Source organism: Channa argus, chromosome 11 (assembly GCF_033026475.1).
Source record: "Channa argus isolate prfri chromosome 11, Channa argus male v1.0, whole genome shotgun sequence".
Lineage (NCBI taxonomy): Eukaryota > Metazoa > Chordata > Actinopteri > Anabantiformes > Channidae > Channa > Channa argus.
The window spans coordinates 19,569,698-19,588,266 of NC_090207.1; the positions used below are offsets into that span (position 1 = coordinate 19,569,698).

At 40.8% G+C, this 18,569-nt stretch overlaps 2 protein-coding genes across 3 annotated transcripts in view; both read right to left on the minus strand.

Annotated features, from left to right (window-relative positions):
* The window catches only part of dtx1 (deltex 1, E3 ubiquitin ligase), a 35,714-nt gene extending 25,569 nt beyond the window's left edge, over positions 1 to 10,145 (minus strand). The window contains exons 1-2 of one of the 2 annotated variants that reach the window (XM_067521299.1): positions 9,678 to 10,145; positions 8,645 to 9,276 (exon numbers count right to left, since the gene is read on the minus strand). In XM_067521299.1, coding sequence (XP_067377400.1) covers positions 8,645 to 8,903 — 259 coding nt within the window. In that variant the 5' untranslated portion in view covers positions 8,904 to 9,276; positions 9,678 to 10,145. The remainder of the gene's footprint in view (positions 1 to 8,644; positions 9,277 to 9,677) is intronic. The other variant, XM_067521298.1, reaches the window with a different exon arrangement.
* Positions 10,146 to 11,804: 1,659 nt separating this feature from the next.
* Positions 11,805 to 17,858, minus strand: slc20a1a (solute carrier family 20 member 1a). The gene is made up of 11 exons (XM_067521300.1): positions 17,689 to 17,858; positions 16,342 to 16,936; positions 16,103 to 16,243; positions 15,899 to 15,984; positions 15,279 to 15,375; positions 13,912 to 14,031; positions 13,479 to 13,688; positions 12,872 to 13,343; positions 12,597 to 12,782; positions 12,430 to 12,514; positions 11,805 to 12,276 (listed from the first exon to the last, which is right to left on the minus strand). Exons 2-11 carry the CDS (start codon positions 16,688 to 16,690, stop codon positions 12,121 to 12,123), a joined length of 1,902 nt encoding a protein of 633 aa, XP_067377401.1. The 5' UTR covers positions 16,691 to 16,936; positions 17,689 to 17,858; the 3' UTR covers positions 11,805 to 12,120.
* Positions 17,859 to 18,569: the final 711 nt, after the last annotated feature.

An 18,569-nucleotide genomic window follows, 5' to 3' on the forward strand; every position in this document is an offset into this window, starting at 1 on the left:
CTGCGGGCAAATGAATGTTTTATATACTGTACACTGTGATGGATTTACCAATCACAACTTCACCCTAAGTATGTTCTACTTACCCAAGGAGTTTATATTAATAGGCTTTTCCCTGCTGACTCACAAGTGTAACCACTCTCTTTTCTGTTTATACCTCAAAATTAATGGAGAGACTTTTTCAGTTCATCTCAGTAGTTCAAATATTTTAATGGTCATGTTTCTAATTTTGACTGCTAAGTTTAATTAAAGAAACTAGGGACACTCAGGGAGCCAACATGGGCTTGTTGATGTTAAAGTCAGTGGCTTAGGGGTCGTATCCTCATTGCAAAGTTGCCGTTGGATCACTAAAAGCTTTTATCAAGTGCCTGAGCACAGGTCCGTTGGGCTTTATCTACAGAGGTTTAAAAGTGTCACATTGACTTTGGGGCCCAAAGCCTGTAGAGAATTTCATTTCGCAAATGCAGTTTGCAGAAGTCATCAGTCCTGTTGTAGTGAACAAAGAGGGGGAAGGAAGCTGTCTGAATATTAATTATGTGGTTTTGGAAAATTGTGTAATGTAGGCAGCCCCTTACTTTTCGACACTAATGAAAGGTTGTTTAAAGTGCAGTATCAGTTCAAGCAGATGACTTTATGCTCTCTAGGCTCTAATAGCTGCAGGAAATGTACATAATATATCTGTAAGTAAAATGACTAAATCATTCATGATTTTCTGGAAGAGCCTAATTACTGTAGAACAGATGAGGGTCAACTCTGAAATTCAATTCATGTTACAGTCATAGTGAGTGTGTGTGTGAGTGTGTGAGTGTGTGTGTGTGTGTGTGCGGGGGGGGGGGGGGGGGGGGGGGGGTTATTTTGGGGCTTAGAGTGAAACACATTGCCCATAATCCAATGTTTTTCTGTTGCATCATTGCCCAACTCAGAAGAACCAAGTGCTGGCTTTAGCTGCATTTTTGTAAATGGGGACTTTTTTTATACCGGACTAGCCACACAGTTGTACAGTAGAGAAATAGATGTAGATGCTTCAGGAGCATACTTTAACTTCCGCTGTGCAGAATGATGTATGTGCAGAGGTTAAGGCTAAAAGGTTGTTCCTACATTCATCTTCTGAAAAGACAAATATTCTCTGTGCTCACTTTAAATCTTTCTGCATGTGTATTGTGCGATTTTCGTGCTTCACACAAAAGGTCTCACTTATAATCAAGACCTTTGATTTTCCACCTTTTGAAAAGCTGAAAGCAGAATTTTTCCAACATGCATAATACTGTCCACCTGCTGTGTTTTCTTGTGCACTTGAATCTCTGATGACAGCAGCTGAGCTATAAAACAGAACACAGAGACAAGAAAGACTAGAGACTGATGAAGCACATACAGTGGTAAAATGTCCTTTATGCCTTTTTTTAAGCTTGCTTCTCAACTCCATTAGCATTCAAGCTTTGAGTAAGGTGTGCACATCACCTGGATGTTCCAGATCTGATTTAAAATGTTTCCTTGTGAGCAATGCTATATATATATATTGGTGCATTTTATTTTATTATGACAATCTGAAGAAAGAAAGGAACAATTTGAAACACATCCATAAGGTGTAGATTAGATCAAAATATCGTTTTCAGCCTGAAAACCACTGTGGCCATTTCTTTGTGTAATGACAAATGTACCCCTTAATGGATGAGTCCAGAGTTGAAGCAAACACCATTTAACTCACCTTATGGCACCAGTGATATAAGTCCCTGGAGTATTTACAACTACTCATTAACAATAAAATGTCTGAAAAACTGATGGTGTGTGAGATGATCCTTTGAGAAGAAGCACTGGAGGTTGGATGCGTCTCTGCCATGAGCACCTGGCAAACATTATTCACATCACATGCTACTGCAGGACGTTCCTCAAAGTGACATTTACATTTATATTTATATTTAGTCATTTAGCAGACACTTTTATCCAAAGCGACTTACAAGTGAGGTACAAGGCAAGAAAGAATCTAAGTCACAGGTTTTGGACTCTCGCCAGGGTGATTTGGAAGCACTTACAGATGACACAGAGAAAGAAGGAGACGGGAAGAGGGTGAGAGACAGACACTCAGATTGATATTCTACTGACCGCCTATGCAGCAAACAATAAAACACAAGTTAAGGTTTTTGTTTTGCTGAGAAGAAGGAGTGTGTGGGAATGTGCATGTGCTCATCCCATGTCATGCTGCAGCAAATTCTACTCTTGTTTAAAATAGTTCAGACTGAACATTCAGAACACGGACAATCCAATACGAAACCTTGAACTACAACAATGCATCCAACCAAGCATGGTGTTATGGATCACAAGGCTGGATTACCAATCAGTCAAACACACACTCTGAAAATCTAGTTTTACAGCCTTGTTTTATAAGCCCCTTTTACAGGAAAGTTGTGGGACTTTTCTGTAAAAGGGGCTTGAAGTTTATATTGTGCTTATTTTTTTAAGTTGTTTTTTAAGTTGTTTTTTTCATTATCATTATTTTCATGTCATTATACATCTGACAATTTTTTCTTTCCATGATTCAGTGGTCTAATTGTATTGTTTTTAAAATGTCAGTAGTGAACAGGGATTGTTTGGAAACATCTTATACCTGATATATTTTAGAAACATATAATTTTACATCATTTTTTAAATTTTTTGGTTGTTTTTATTTTACTAAAGGATAGTTTAGAATAGTTTAAAAAAGAAAGTACAGAGTGTTTGTGTAGTGTTTGAGACTTCATATGGAGAGGCTGCTGGCTTCGTGATCAGACTTGAGATGTTTTTGTTTACAGCTTATGCTGGAACATTAATAACTGTGTTACCACTGAGGTGCTTTTGACAAAGTCATCCAAGTTTCAGCTTTAGCGATTTGTTATGCCTCGACTGTGTTCAAGTGGGGAAGAAGTGCATTTATTGTAAGATGAGAGAAAATGCTGAGACTAAACGAAAAAGTCCCGCACTTTGCGTTCACTGGGACTGATCAATTGTGCTTTGAGCTCGGCTCATTGCAACCACTGGAAAACTGAGTTGCATCAGCGCAGCTCTGGTCTTAGTCAAAAGATGTTTTCAGTAGCTAGACCACATAGACCTGCAGATCAAAGACAACCCATTTGTTACAGCAGGCACACTCTGTCCCTAAGCAACAAGACAGCTCACTAACATCTGTTTTTTTAAGACTTAGTGTGCATGTAAAGTTTATGTAATTATATATAATACTTTTAAAACGACAGTTGGATCGACATGCATTTTACTTATCGCTCTTTGTAACAGCAATGTTGATATCATTGACAATGAGATATTTTTGAAGGACAATGACAGGCTGACAATAACTTCTTGTGCGAGAGTGAGGATATTTAAAGAAACTGGCTTAACCTCCTAGAGGATAAAACAGATTTCAACAGCAGATCTGTCAATACATGTAGGACGGAGATTGACGATCTTTTGTCCAAACAGTGCTGAGAGAATGCTCATTCCTATTCCAGCAGTGGCAGGGTGTTTGACTTCCAATATGGGTGACCTACCACACCGGCCTGATAAGAAGGAGCGGCTTTAAAGCTGCTTCTCTGATGAAAGAGTAAGATATCTGCTTTAGAAGTTAAAAGTGGTGACTCACTGGATTAGAAGTTAAAAGCAGATATGAGGAGACACTTGTGCTAAAAATGCCAGCGGCTTCTTCACAGCCTGCTTATCACAGTAATGCAGTAAGGATGTAGACAGAGAAGACCAAACTGGTAGACCATAAAAAAAGGCCACTCTGAAAGGGAACAACATGAAACCAACTGTATATCATATTGCAGCCCCCCACCCTGCTCTTCCTCGACAGTGTCACCACAGTCCCTTTCCTGCTGACATCCCAGTGGAGTTCAGCCAGCTGCTTCGGACTCTAATGGACCCGAATACAATGACACCTTAGCACCACCTTGGCTAAGCACCATGTTGATTCCGCTAAAGACCTTCACTAACCAATTATGATAATTGTAAACAGCTATAGAGAGAAAGACTGTGGTCATTATGTCATGTCTGTTTATTGTTAGCCCACATAACTGAGGATGTGGTCTGAATGTGACTTGCTGGGTTTTTGCAGAGCTTCATAAAGTCCTTCTCTACCACTACAAAACAAAATGTCATACGTCGTCTTGCCCATTTGAAAAACAACGCTGCTACAAACCGCAGTGTTTCTGGCAACATCACAGTGCAGATGAGCACATACCTATACTCCGATTGTAGACAAGTTAAAATATAAAAGCACAAACACTACTGTACTACCTGAGATATTGTTTCTATTTCTACTAATTTCTTGATGCTTTTGTTCTAAATGTTTAGTTTGGAGCCTCAGGGCTACATCACTCATTCTATTTTCTTCTGACGCAAGTGGGATCTTACAGTCAGTGCTGATGCATACAGCACCTGACCTTTAGTACGAACATAGCGGGAATCCTTTTTACATCTTCCTCCCACAGACCACCAAAACTGTTCCCACACGCATTTACTACATACTAAACTACGTTGAAAAAGCAAAAACTTAAGGCATGTTCCTCTTTCACAAACTGCAACATTACACATACTCAGCAAGCTTACAGCAGGTATTCAGACCCTGAGCACATACTGCAGTTTGTCAGCTTAACACAACACAGACATGAGAAAATGACCACCTCTTTTTTGTCTACTGGCTGTTTTCCCCATAATTAGTCAGGAGGGGGCACTAAGAAAAGGGAAACGGTCCAGAGGAGAGGAGGTTCCCACGCCTGTGGAACCAAAACAAAGACACACAGCAGCCGGCAGCCGCTGATAGTGGTTATCTCAACAATCACACATGGACCATCTCACAACAGTGAGCACAAAGCAACTGTAGCAGACCATATTTATAAAATTGAACTGAAAGTTTGTTTTGTATGAAATGTATCATATCTGTGATATAATGCAGGTTGGTGTGGCTACAGGCGTAACACAGTCAACTTCTATGTGAAGCATGTCAGCCCATGAAGTGTTGATATAGTCTATAATAGAAACAAGCTGTTAACACCTGACATATTATATATAGTGAACTGGATTTTGTGCTGATACTGCAGATTTTTACTAATTGTCTGTGTTTTAGCTTAAATCTTTCATCAATACAGACAAACTGTTTTTCCTGTTTTTTCCCATCTCTCAGTCCAAGCAGAAAACAGTAGTAAAGGCTTAAAAGCAAAGGAAGCAGAAGAAAAAGCTGCAGTGGGAAATCTATCAAATAGGCCACGAGTGTTGGTATGAGATGGACATGGCACATAAGCTCGTGTGTTTTACTATGGGAGTGGGTGTAGTGAAAGGGGATCAGTCCACAGCAGTGTTTAGTGGTCCAAACACCCCTCTAGGGAGAAGACTGGATCGATCTGCCTTGGCTGGGAGCCAGTTCTGTCCCCGCCTTCAGCCAGATATTCATCTAGAATGTACAGAGTATAAGCCTCTATGGCTTCACTGATAGTGAACGTATCAAAGCACAGAGGTCAGGGCTTCACCACTGGTGAAACTGTATTACGATGAGTTTGACCACCAGCTAAATAAAGATGTTTAAAGCGGTTCTCCACAGAGAGGGGCCCTGCCACACTGTCTATAGTGTGTTTGCTTTCGTCATGGTGCACTGATTAAAGGGAGTCGTGAATAGAAACTATAGCCACTGTCTCATTAGTTGGAGTAACTCTGCCTGGTTCCCAACCACAGCAACTCCTCCCAAACCCACAGGAGAACAGGACATCCCTACGCCCGCAACCTCCAGGGGCAAGACACAAACACCACACCTGGCACAGTGCACCATTACATACACAGCAAACTCACCCACCTACAAACTCAAAGACATAAACACAAACAAGGACACCAAGCAAACTGTTTTTCCATGCCTCCACAAAGACACACTAAAAAAATAACAACAACAAATAGGGCTTGAGAGGATAAGATCACTGGCTACGAGATAAAATGGGGTTTCCCCACAGGGACACTCCACAAGCCTGTCACAGAGTAAGTGGCTGTGGGTGACTGAGCTACAAATATAGTGAACATCTCATGTGAAGCAGATGCATCACATTCTACATTAGAACAAGCTCGCTAAGGTCCTTTGTGCAAGCAGTGGTGCAGCAACATCACAGCAGCCTTGGAGCTAGGACTTATGAGAGCTCAGATCGATGGTTGTGGCCTGGCAGAGCACAGAGAGGTTTAGGAAAGAGGAGGGAGAGAAAGCAGCAGGTGTCCAGCCTGCTGTCCATCAGGCCCTGCTCTGACAGGTTTATTCCAGCCGAGGGAGAAGGTAACACACAGGAACAGCGCAATGAGGAGCGATAAATGTCAGACCTATCCCCAGTGCCGAGGTAATGGCTGACAAATGGCTCAGGGACCCCAGATCCATGTGACGCTCTGTGTTATGTTCTATCACAGAGGGAAACACCAACAAAAACAGCAGCAAACCAATGGGACGACCAGTCCCACTGTCATGCTCCTTTAATCAGCATTTTAAACATAAAGAATAATATCATATATCAGCGGCTTTCAGCTTGTCCCTTCAGGGGTCGCCCACAGCGGAACGTGTTTGGTATTGTTTTTATGCCCTTCCTGCCACAACCCTCCCATTTCTTATCTGGGCTCAGGACCAGAACCAAGATGGCCCTTGGTGGCTGGGTGGGGCCACACCTGGTGGGTTGGGATTCGAGCCTGCGGCCTTCTGCATCTCAACCTGATGCACTACCACTGAGCCAGGAGGCCCCCATAAAAAATAATAACATATAAAACATAAAAACATATCGTGTGTTATATACTTACTACATGCTGTATATAGCCAATACAAAAAGTGCTTATTCAAAATGTTCACATTTTCATATGGGGCTTTAGGACATTGTTATTCCTTCAGCAGCTTTAAGACTGACTTTTAATTTTTTATGTTGCTCTTCTGCTCTATTCTATTATGTACCGAGTTGTAATAAACATGTCATCATAAGTGATGTCAACAGAAGATAATAACTTTATTTATTTTGTCTCATCCTGTGCCGAATGTTTTGTTTTGATGGGATTTTGATGTTCAAAAACAAATACGCAGCTTAAACTAGTGCCACATACCACAAAATGTAAAGTCTATGATAGTTTGTATGACGTTCAAGTTTTTATGGAAATGCACATCTAATAGCTGCTCAATTCGTTACACAAACAGGCAGTTGTTAAACTGATTGTTATTCAGGACCTTATGAATTTGAGCTACATGAATGTTCTGTTTACTCTGTGTTTTTAATTACATGGAATAATATTCAGTAATGCAAATATAAATGGGCTATGGCAACTTAATGACAGGTGACATAATGCAGATCCATGCAGAGTGAGGTCGCCCTCTGTACATCCCACGTAAATCTCCCTGTACCTCTTGTGAGGATCGTGTTACATTACAAAATAAGAGACTAGTCTTTTACTTGAAGTGAAGGGAGTTTTACTTTTCATGCTTCACCTCCTCTATGAGGTGGAAAAAGGTTGTCTTTTTCATTGCCGACATGACCTGTCGGTACAAAAAGAAAACATAATCACAGTCAGTGGCTTCGTTTTGAAAGAGGATAATATGGCGATATTGAGCTGAATCAAATGTGAAGAATGATCAGAAAGCTGAGATTTGTTCAAGGCTTGTTCTAACAGATGTCTAAATCTCCCAAGTATGTTTGCTTCAAACACCGGGGCAGCAGGAAGGTGAATCCACAGACAGAGACAAACACACAGAGTATGTTGAGTCTCGGTGGAGTACAGTGAAAACATCTGGTAGCAGGCTTCAAGAGAGAATTACAGTCACCCAAACAGTCAGGTAGATTTAATGCTAGGGTTTTTTAACAAGAGCATTTACTGTTCTGAGCATGTCAGTTCCCCTAATCATAGTAATGCTAGTGCCTTAACAACAAAACCCAAATAAAACTTTTTGTTCTGTGTCATCACTTTGAGCATAATAGGCAATTTATTAAATATCTAATATGTAACCAGATTTTCCCACACCTGCATATTCTTTCCACCCCGTGCAGTGAAATGAAATAAATTGAGGCAATGAGGCAGAAACAAGGAGCACTTTCACAGAAACTGTGTACATTAACCAAAGCCAGCATTGCAATCACCATTCTTAACACACTTGATGAGCACAATAAGCTGAGAAGCGTTAGGAACATTGCACTAAGCTACTGCACTCATGTTCCTGATGGATGCACAGCCCCTCCAATGTGGTGACCTTTGGCAAGGTCGTGGCATTCCAGGAGCGGCATGAAGTGCTGTGCTGAACGAATAAATTATGTCTACACTTTTGCCATCTGGGTGCTTTGTCATCGTGTCATATTCGTTGAAGATCCTCTCAGCTCGACCTGTGGCTAAACTCCATGACTCCCAAAGCAGCCAGAACATTCAAGACTCTCAATTATTCCCATGAAAGTTACATAAGATTTGTGTACCGACAACATGGAGGTTGGCTCTGCTTTTAATAGGTCCCTATGTGACAGTGTGATATCACTTGTAGTGAGGAAACATTATGTATTTTAGACATAGATCAATGACTGTAGTTCATTACTAATGTAATGCTGTGTTTACTGTGCATTTACAGTACAGTGAGTACTTTCCCTGACACCTTCTGTGTCTTCTGGGTACATAGACAGGAAACCGCCCCATCTCTTACCTGTGTCTTGCCGAAACTGATGCATGGACTGCAGGTCAATGACGTAAGGAGAGAGCTGGGCATCCACCTGCCCCAGAACAACAGTACCTCGGGCATCCCCCTTCAGCACATTCTCAATATGATGGCAAACCGCTGCGCTGTAGGGCCTCCACCTTCCATGTTCATTCAACCACTCCCAGACCACCACCCTGGCCAGGTTCTGAGGGGGGTACCCGAGCCCATTGACTGGCACCAGCAACCCAGATCCTGAACGAGCCATTTCCTACGTGGTGTCTGCACGTCAGCTGCTGGCTACGTCCCAGGCTTGAACACCACTGCAAGCGTGTCAGTCAACTGACACACAGTAACATTTTTCATCAGCACCAAACAGAAACAGCTCAAATCTGCGTTTTAGTTTGATCCTCAATTAGCTCATGATGATTTTAGACAAGCGGCTTTTCTAGAGTCATTGTCTACATGTACTTTCTGAATGCTGGTGCTTTGATCAGCCAGACAGAAACCTCTGTCCTCTTGAGTCTCGTGGTGTTTGAAGTGTAAGATGTTTTGATGATGATTAGGAGATTTGGAGCTGTAGCAGTCTCAGTCCTCCTCAGCCGACCACAGCAGATCAGCTGCCAGACAGGAGACACGCTCTAAATAAAGGACAAAGACCAGAAAACATACTAGTAAACAAATGCTCTCATTGATCCTATGAGTTAATTCTTAACAATCAGGTTCTGTTTCAGAGTAGACGAAAAAAACATAACCACTTATGTCCCATTAGTCCCATCAGTAATTTGGTTATTATATGATTTTGTTTTTAACCTTAATCAGCCTGTGAACTGTTTCAGTGGGGAAAATTGTAAATGACATCAGGTCTGTGAGCACAAACAGCCAAATGCTGTCATCATCGTAGCATTTCCAAATAGAAAGCTGCCCAGGTGCAAGGGACGTTGTCTCTGTTGCTGATATGGTTTCTCAATAGTATTAAATCGTGTATGGCTCATACTGAATGGTTTTCGTGGCATGCACAATTAATTCTGGCGATACAGACCTGTAGGCTGCAGTTGTGGTGCCACACATCTGTCAGGTAAAGGCTGCATTCATTCGCTTAGAAAATATCGGCCTGCCTTTTCACATCTGTTACTGTACGGTCATCCTTGTCCTCAGAACTGAAATCTTCCCTCAAAACCACCTCCTGCAGCTTTTGTAATCCACTGTTACTGCAGAAAACCACAGCGTCGTTTTATTCCCGATAATCTGCTACAGACTTCACCAGCTTGTTGGTCTACTGTGTTAAGAGTGAATGTTTTCCCCACTCGCACGGTTTTCAGTGTGAGGGGTGTGGGGAGCCAGTCCACTGTAGAAGCGTATTTCTCTCAGTTAAAAAAAAAAAAAGAAAAGAAAATTATAACGCAAATATGTAAACACGCAAATCTCGGCGACCACAAATTACGCACAGACGTCCAGGCGCACATGTATGGACAAGCGTTCAAAACCATAAAAAATGCCAAGTAAAACAACAATACTTTACCACATCCGGCGTTACGTTTCAAAATAAAATCCTGTTAATACTGTTACGCTGAGGACAGGGTGAGAAATAGGAGATAGCAAGAGATGCAAAAACACTTTTTTTTAACACTTTTTTTCATACATACATTTTGTCCAACACCAAAATACAGAAAACCTGTGTTTTTGAAATGTAACTTTGATAGACCACGGGACTCGAGAGGCTATTTGTGCTCTATAAACAACGCTGCTGTATCATAGTGGGAAGCTGAGAGGAAGGAGATGGATAACTACTGGATACATACTTGGAGCCAATCTTTTTCATCCTAAAATGTTTTTAGGATGAAAAAACTTTTTTCAAGCTAATTCAAGCTAAATTTAAAGTAAGAAAATATGTTTAATGTGTGGATGTTTGAAATGGACATTGCAGAATGTTTTACACATTTAACTTATGTCAAGGGGTTTACAGTATGTTTCACACAGTTGAGTTTTATGTACAATCCTGTGAAATGGAACAGCGGTGCCACCTGCTGCTAAAATAATGCATCTGCAATTATTAAGAAAAACAAGCAACTCTATTGAAAACCTAGAGGAAATGATGGCCCTGATCTCCCTCTGGTTGGATAAATTGTATTATCTTATAAAGAACATTTAACCTCTTTCTTTTGCCAAAACCATCACACACAGATTGTTTTAGATGCAGCTGTTGACACAACCTGGAATGAAGTTGCTTGTTAGAAAACGACATTAGATCTTTCACGTCACTAAAAGATTTGAGTTACTCACTTATTACTAATGTTTATTTTATATAATTTTAAATATAAGAACGTTAGGAAATAAAACAAATATTTTATTGCCAGTATTGCCTTGTTTCTTTTTACTTCTTTAACAATTGTACTTCTACATGTAGCTCTAGAAATGTTTCAGACCTCTATGAAGTACATACTAATTGCATAAATTGCACAAATTGTGTATTTACCAAAATTATAAATAAAGAACACAGCATCAACCAGTCACACAACAACAACATTTTAGGTAGAAGGTAAACCTGTTTGTACATAAGATGTGATATCCCACCCACAGGTTTCTAAGGAGAACGTGCTATATTGCTAATCTCTTTTCCTCCATCCACCCAATATCTTAACCTTTTATCTTTAATCTCAGGGCCAACACAGAGGGACATACAGACAAGCATTCACATTCACACCTACGGGCAAGCTCCACACAGAAATGCCACCGCTGGCTGGGGATTTAAACTGGGGACCTTCTAGCTCTGAGGCAGCACCACTAACCACTCAACCACTGTGCTGCTTCATACAGTTCATGCAATTACTGCAATAAAGAATACACTGGAACACAAATAGGCACCCCTCCCCTTTGAAAAGAGTTCATAATAAGAGTTCAGACCAAGCTGGGAATACATTGGCGTGTAAAACAGTGACATCTTCTTTTTTAAAGTCACCCTGGATAAGAAACCAGCTCTGTGCATGAAAGCACGGAGTAAGGAGGGTCTAAACCATATGTTTAATTCATTAATTATTTCCTTGTAAGAAATCAACATTATGTATTTGTAGCGTGTACATTTGTATTTAAAGAAAATTATCCACACATCCCTACCACTTCCCCACACGAAATATGCGTCATAATAGTGAGTAAACTACATTGAAATCCATTCAAATTAAGCTTGTATTTATTATATTCAAATACAAAAACAAAGAATATAACATTCACTTGCATTCACTCACAAAATTGAACTACATTATACATAACACTGTATTGTATTTATACAAATATACAAGATATACAGGACACAGACTTCTGGATATTTAGACAGTGTTTTTAGATCCTACATCATTCATGGACACATTCCAGTGAGATTTCATAAACTTGACCTTAAGAATGATCATAAACATAGAACAAATAGGGTCCATCAAACAGCAGTGATTGGTAGCAGTCTGTCAGTTGAAGAAAATTGGACAGTGGGAGGCTCAAAGAATAACGTATATGAAGAGAGCCATGATGGCAGCACTGATAAGTCCGGAGACAGGGACTGTAACGAACCAGGCAATGAAGATGTTTCTGAACAGATGCCAGTCTACTGATTTCCTGGAGCGCAGCCATCCCACAGCAACCACAGATCCTACCTGTGCTTCCATGATACGAGAAATAATTAGCAAATGTGATCACAGTGTAAATGTGTTAAAATTATTCATTACGTTCAAAACACAAGGTCAAAGCTGAACCGGCTTTTAATCGTTACATACTGTACATCTACTGGGGTTTCAGAGTTCCATTACCTTGCAGTGGGTTGTGCTGACAGGAAGACCAATATTAGACGCCACAACAACTGTGATGGCTGAAGCTAGCTCAATGCTGAACCCACTAAAGTGAAGTCACATATGTTAGTGAGCATTATCTATGCATCTGAATTGTTGGTGTTATACAAAATAAATATGCAACATACCTGGAGGGTGTAATAGGCGTAAGGTCTTTGCCCATGGTTTGGATCACCCTCTGGCCCCATAACCAAAGACCTGTGCAGATGCCCACTCCCCCATACAGAAGCAACCAGATGGGTGTGGGTGCACTGGACACCACAGAGCCACTCTCATACAAAAGCCAGAGAGCCACCAGTGGGCCGATTGCATTGCTAATAATAAAAATAGCTCAGGTAAATTCTCTGAAGGAACAGGATGTGCATAAATCCCTCACAAGAAGAAAAACCTACAACTTGCCTACCTGACATCATTCCCTCCATGAGCAAAGGAGCCGAAGCATGCTGTGAGTATCTGTAGGAACTGGAAAAGCATGGAAACAGCTGGTTGGTCAACCTCCAGCACATCCTCCTCCAGCGCCAGGTCCCTGTTAGCTTCCAGACTCACTGTACAGTCCTGGACTGCACTCCCATTGGTCACTGCTGAGCCAGAGCTGCTACAACTGTCCACCCTGAATCTACTCTGCTGGCCAACATCTGCATCTTTGTATTTTGGATCTCCATGGATGCCATAAATGGCCATGGTGTAGGAGGTGTAGCTATTGTTCCTCCGCATGGGCCGCTCTTCTGTGTCACTGTCACCAATGCAGTCACCGACCTTGGCCATGTGGAGCTTGTGTAGTAGGTCTTTGTAAAGGCCAGAATCTTTGTGGATCGTGTGGGACCGTCCACTGTGAGGATCAGTGATTACCATGGGGCCGACAGTGCTGCTCAGACCTATGAAAATAAATGTTTACTGTAGTTGAAAACAGGAATTTCTTATTATTCTATCTCCCGCATGAACCACTGAGGTCAAATTTTGTGAGACCTGCAAAGTCAGATAAAGCAGAAATTAAGTCATTCATTTCTCACCACTGCTGATGTCCATGTCTTTGGTTTCCACATCACTGTGGTCCAAATCAGTCTCTTCTGAGCCTCCAAGTTTGAAAGCCACCTTGTGATTACCTGCTGGGGGGGTCTTGGATTGAGGGTCACAAGGTTTCGAGGGCTGCTCTGCCAGTGCAGGATATCTGGAGTTCTTTTCCATTAGCGGAGTTTCACAGAGAGCAGCAGCTGTTTCTCCTGAAGCATATTACAATATTCAACTGTCAGTCACATTGTTTTCTAGGCAAGGCATCAACAAGCGTGTTTGTGCAAGACAAAGTAGTCTATGCTACTAACCATATAAATCTTCAGACAATAGAATTTTGTCTGCAGTTCTAGCCGGATAACAATGTTTTTCACTATGAGCAATAATGATAATGCTTTTATGGATTTGTGAATGGACAGTGTAAGCTCCACTCACGTTTGATTTTCTTTTTGAGGCGTGGACAGACAACGAACCAAACGATCAAAGCTGTGATGAAGCCAAAGCTGAGCGTAATGCCCAGTGTGCCCCACCATGGCACTCTGTCAAAACCCAGCACTGTGCAAAAAGAGGCATGGACATAAGAGAAAACTCTCAGCTAAGGAGAACCAAACAACTTTAACTGCTTTTTAAAAATTTGATCACAACTTATATGAGTCTCTTCAACCCCATAAACTTTTAATTAGAAACATATGCATTACTACGCACTGCCTAAGAAAAGCACGATCATTCTTCTGAGGTAGCTACACTTTTTTTTATCTAATGACCTGTCATGTAATTTGTTCAAAACTGTACAAAATGTCTCAGCAACCCACTCCAGTGTATTAGTATGTTATTACAGACAACAGTATCAGAAAGAGTACACACTGCTCCAATCAGATAGCGTGAAAAAGACCCGGCGTGCAGCACAGAGATAAAGTAGTGTACACTCTGTTAAGAATTCTTCTAGTTAATTTTTTTTTTTTTCATGCTTCCTAGAAAGACAAAACCGGTGCTCCTGTACCTGCTAGAAATAAACGGTTTAATGCAGGTTAGTGAGAGAAGGCTGAAATGTTCCCTTACAGAAAAAACTTACCTGACTGCATTTGAGGCCGAACAAACTAAAAGTCTGTGGATGTGAAGCCATAGCCACAAACCTTAATGTATAAACTGTTTTCTTTTTGTTTTTTTGTTTTTTTTTAATGAAGATAATAGCCAAATAAGATTTTTTTGTGTCAAGTAATAAAATGTTGGGACTGGAACATGTGTTGACTATGAGAAGTGCACTCTGCTGTATGACGCTGTAATTTTGCATAGCAGGAGTTATGGTGTGTTATTGACCAGCACACACCGGCCTACAGCCTTCAGTGAAGGGCCCAGGCCAGCTGACCTCTTGATAAGTTCAATCCTGCAAATGAAACAAAAAGCAATGGAAATTTTCCACTTATTAGTTGTATCTTTTTCAGATTCTGACTTGGTTTGTTTTAATTTATTCTTGTTGTGTTTGCTGGTTTTAATCCGATTTTCAATTTGTATTTGGCCCTTTGGTTTTTGGTTAAGATCACCAGACAAAAATACCATTAATGTGTTGTCCAAGATAACTGCAAATTAGCTGATGTGTTTAATTATTTAAAAATAGTCAATAATTATTGACACTGACTTTTGTCCTATAGGAAGACGTTCATCAGCTCTCTTTTGTGTCTCCTCTGACACATTTATTCAGACCTCATCTTGCTCCAACAATTTCAACAGCGGCTGTGTTAGTGCACTGTGGTAAGTGATTATCAAAAAAAAGCATTGTGGTAGTGTGGGGACATTGTACTCACATGGTGCTCCTGTAAACATGATGGAGAAAAGGTTGATGCCCATAGTGATAGCGTAGAAAATCGGGAGAGCTCTAAGACCATTTGGTACAGGGTCAGCCTGTGGAAATTCGTGTGTGAGTGCTCACCAAGACTTATGTGGCCATGTGTCACATCTACGTAAATACTGTACTTTAAGGTGCACAGGTGGATTATGTTAAAACCAAAAAGGTACCGGTATGATTTTACATAAAGAAAGCACAATATGTCCCCCCCCCCCTTTTTTTTTCTGAATCATCTCACAACACTTGAAGTTTATCTTTTGTGTCTTTGAGGGGCCCAACCCTACATTTTCTACTTTATAGATAGTACTTTATATATATTGCCTTTACTACTATAGTACTACAGAAATATAATACTGTTTTTTTTTATTTGTTTGATTGTTTTTTCGTCCTTTCGGCTTATCCTGTGAGTTCAGGGTCGCCACAGGGGATCATTCATCAGCATGTTGATTTGGCACAGTTTTTACACCGAACTATTACTTTTACTTGTTGTGCTTATGAGAAAAATCAGAGTACTTCTTCCTTCATGGGTGATTTCAGACTACACTTACTAACAATGTACATGAAAAAGCAATCGCTTACCTTGCTCAGAATGAACTTGCGAACAAAGTAGAAGAGAACTCCAGACATGATGCCTGACAGCACAGGTGAGAGGAACCAAGATGCCACTTTGGATAGTAAAAAGACATTTCAAAGAAAAGTTGATAAATGAGCTTTGACCTACACTTTTATTTCAGATTCAAACTCACTTGTTTAAAATGTATTTAAGAAACAACATATACTCACCAATGCGGAGAAGCTCCATCCATTTGACCCCCTGGTGACCTCTGGCTACTATGGAGAAGCCAATTGTGGCTCCGACAATACAGTGTGTTCCAGAAATAGGGAGCTTTAGGAATGATGCAACCAGCTGCCACACAGCAGAGCCTGTATGACAAAAACATGAGCTCATCACCTAAAGCTTCACTAGCTGTCAAGCAAAAAAAAAAAAGAATTTCTAATGTGTACTGTATGTGAATACATACCACACATAGCACTTATTGATCCTGCCATCAGGACATGTTCTGAGCCGTTGTACATCTGGACATCGATGATCCCCTGTCGGATGGTCTCGCTGACTTTGGCTCCTAGTAGCACTGACCCCACTGTCTCAAATATAGTAGCCAGAATGCAGGCCTGCCGCAGGGTGACCACCCTAGACCCCACGGCTGTACCGAAGGAGTTGGCCACATCATTAGCCCCGACAGAAAAGGCCAGGATGAAGGCAATGATGAAGCCTAACACCAACAGCCACAAGTAGCCAGACATGTCAGAGTGAGAGGCCAGCGCCACAATAGTGGCAGTGGCCAGGGTCGCTAGTGTAGTTGTATCCATCACTAGATCAAGTTACACTAATTTATTGTTGTTAGACAAGGGCTTAGGAGGTGATATGTATATATAAATAGATTTATACCGTTACAATATAACCTCTTAGTTGAGATTTAAAAGTGCTAATGAGGGGGAACTATAATTTATTGCTAGCTAGGTATATAGGGTTTGTCTGTAGGCTGCATCATAAAATGACAGGGTATAGAAATGGAAGCCACCTCCATTGTGACAGTGAGCCTCTGATGATACACACTGCAAACACACATAAGTACATGAGTTAGTGGGTAATATTCTGTATACACTGGTTCACATACAAAGGCTAAGTTGAGTTGCATTTTAACAAACCCCAAAACTAGGTGACAAGATCAAATATAAAGCATCATTTGTTCTGTGGGCTTGACTTAATGAGCATTGGCAGAAGGAAGTGTTTTATATCAGTGATAAGTCATTACTGGTTTAAAGTATGGCATAAAATATGCTGAAGCTTATCATTACTGAAGAGTTATCTGTTTGAGACTGGGGAGGATGTGTGAACTCTCCACGTTAGAGTGCAGGACATTTTCCTAAGTTCTTCCAAAAAAGTTCCTGACAAAAACAACAGAAAGACGATGGATTATGCTGATGACTATATTTGTCTGCTATTGATACGTATAAGCATCTCTATCCCCCGAATTGAAAGTCACATTTATTAGTTAATTGAATCGTCTCGTTACAGATTGCTATATTTTGCCCAACGTGCCGTATAAAAACACAAAACCTTCACTAAACACGCAGCAGGTGCACGGTGAGCCTAAATGTCGTCTGCACAGACAAAAATCACATCTGATTACAACTTCAAATGGAGACTTTGGAGCTGCGAACAAACTCACCCTCATTACAGAAAACAGTATGGTAATCTCCTAATCTGCTCTTGCATAATTCACTTGGAGCGACGACGCAACATGGAAAGCAAACCAAAATAAAACTGAGGCAGGAGATCGAGAAAGAAAATCGTTTATACTCACATGTGTGACCAAAGTACAACTTTTCTGCTGCGCCCTCTGCGTAAAGTGCACCGCCACCAGCTTGGATCGACCCTCAGTGAGCTTTACGCAGAGCCAAGGATGTTCTGCTGTCAGACGAAGGGGCGTGGGGGTGGGGTGGGGGGACCCTGCGGCTGCCTGTAATGTCTGGAGGCTCCTGTTGGAGGCTGGTTTATATATTAAGCTCGTTGAAGTACACGCCTTTCCAGTCCGGTCATGAGACCTCTGCTGCCTAAAGCTAATGTTTAGCTGCTGTGTTGACAGTGGAAAAATAATTACGGCTGCCTTTGAGTAAATTGCTTTAGCATATACCAGAAATCCCCAAATGATGTTTACCCCTAACCACCACGGGGAAACACAAATGTCTATTGTGTTGGCTAAATATATCTACTTCCAGCTCCTAAAGAAAACATATTTCAGGCTAAAGTGTGTTTATGGTGATATGGGTTTATTATTTGTATATAACTAGTGTAACGTTCCTGGATACTATGAATAGTTATGAATAGTTTATTTGTACTTATAAGTACAAATAAAGAGTGAGATGCGCCGTTTACAGTGATGACCTAAATGTGTCAATGAGCTGAGATGGAGGCTATTATAATAGTATATATCAATATAATACATTTACTTTTGGCACGATCTTCACTCTGGTGCCACCCACTGGCCACTGTCAACATTTTAGGTCTGGTAAGGTTACAAGATTGTTTTGTTTTTATCCATGTAAAACCCTTATATAGAAATGTTTGCATTAACACCTGGTTCGTGGTCAACTATAGGACTTTTCAGTCAATTTCTCTCTGGTTTTATAGATTTGAATATTAAAGAACTCCCACCCCAGATACATGTATTTTTCCACAATGTAA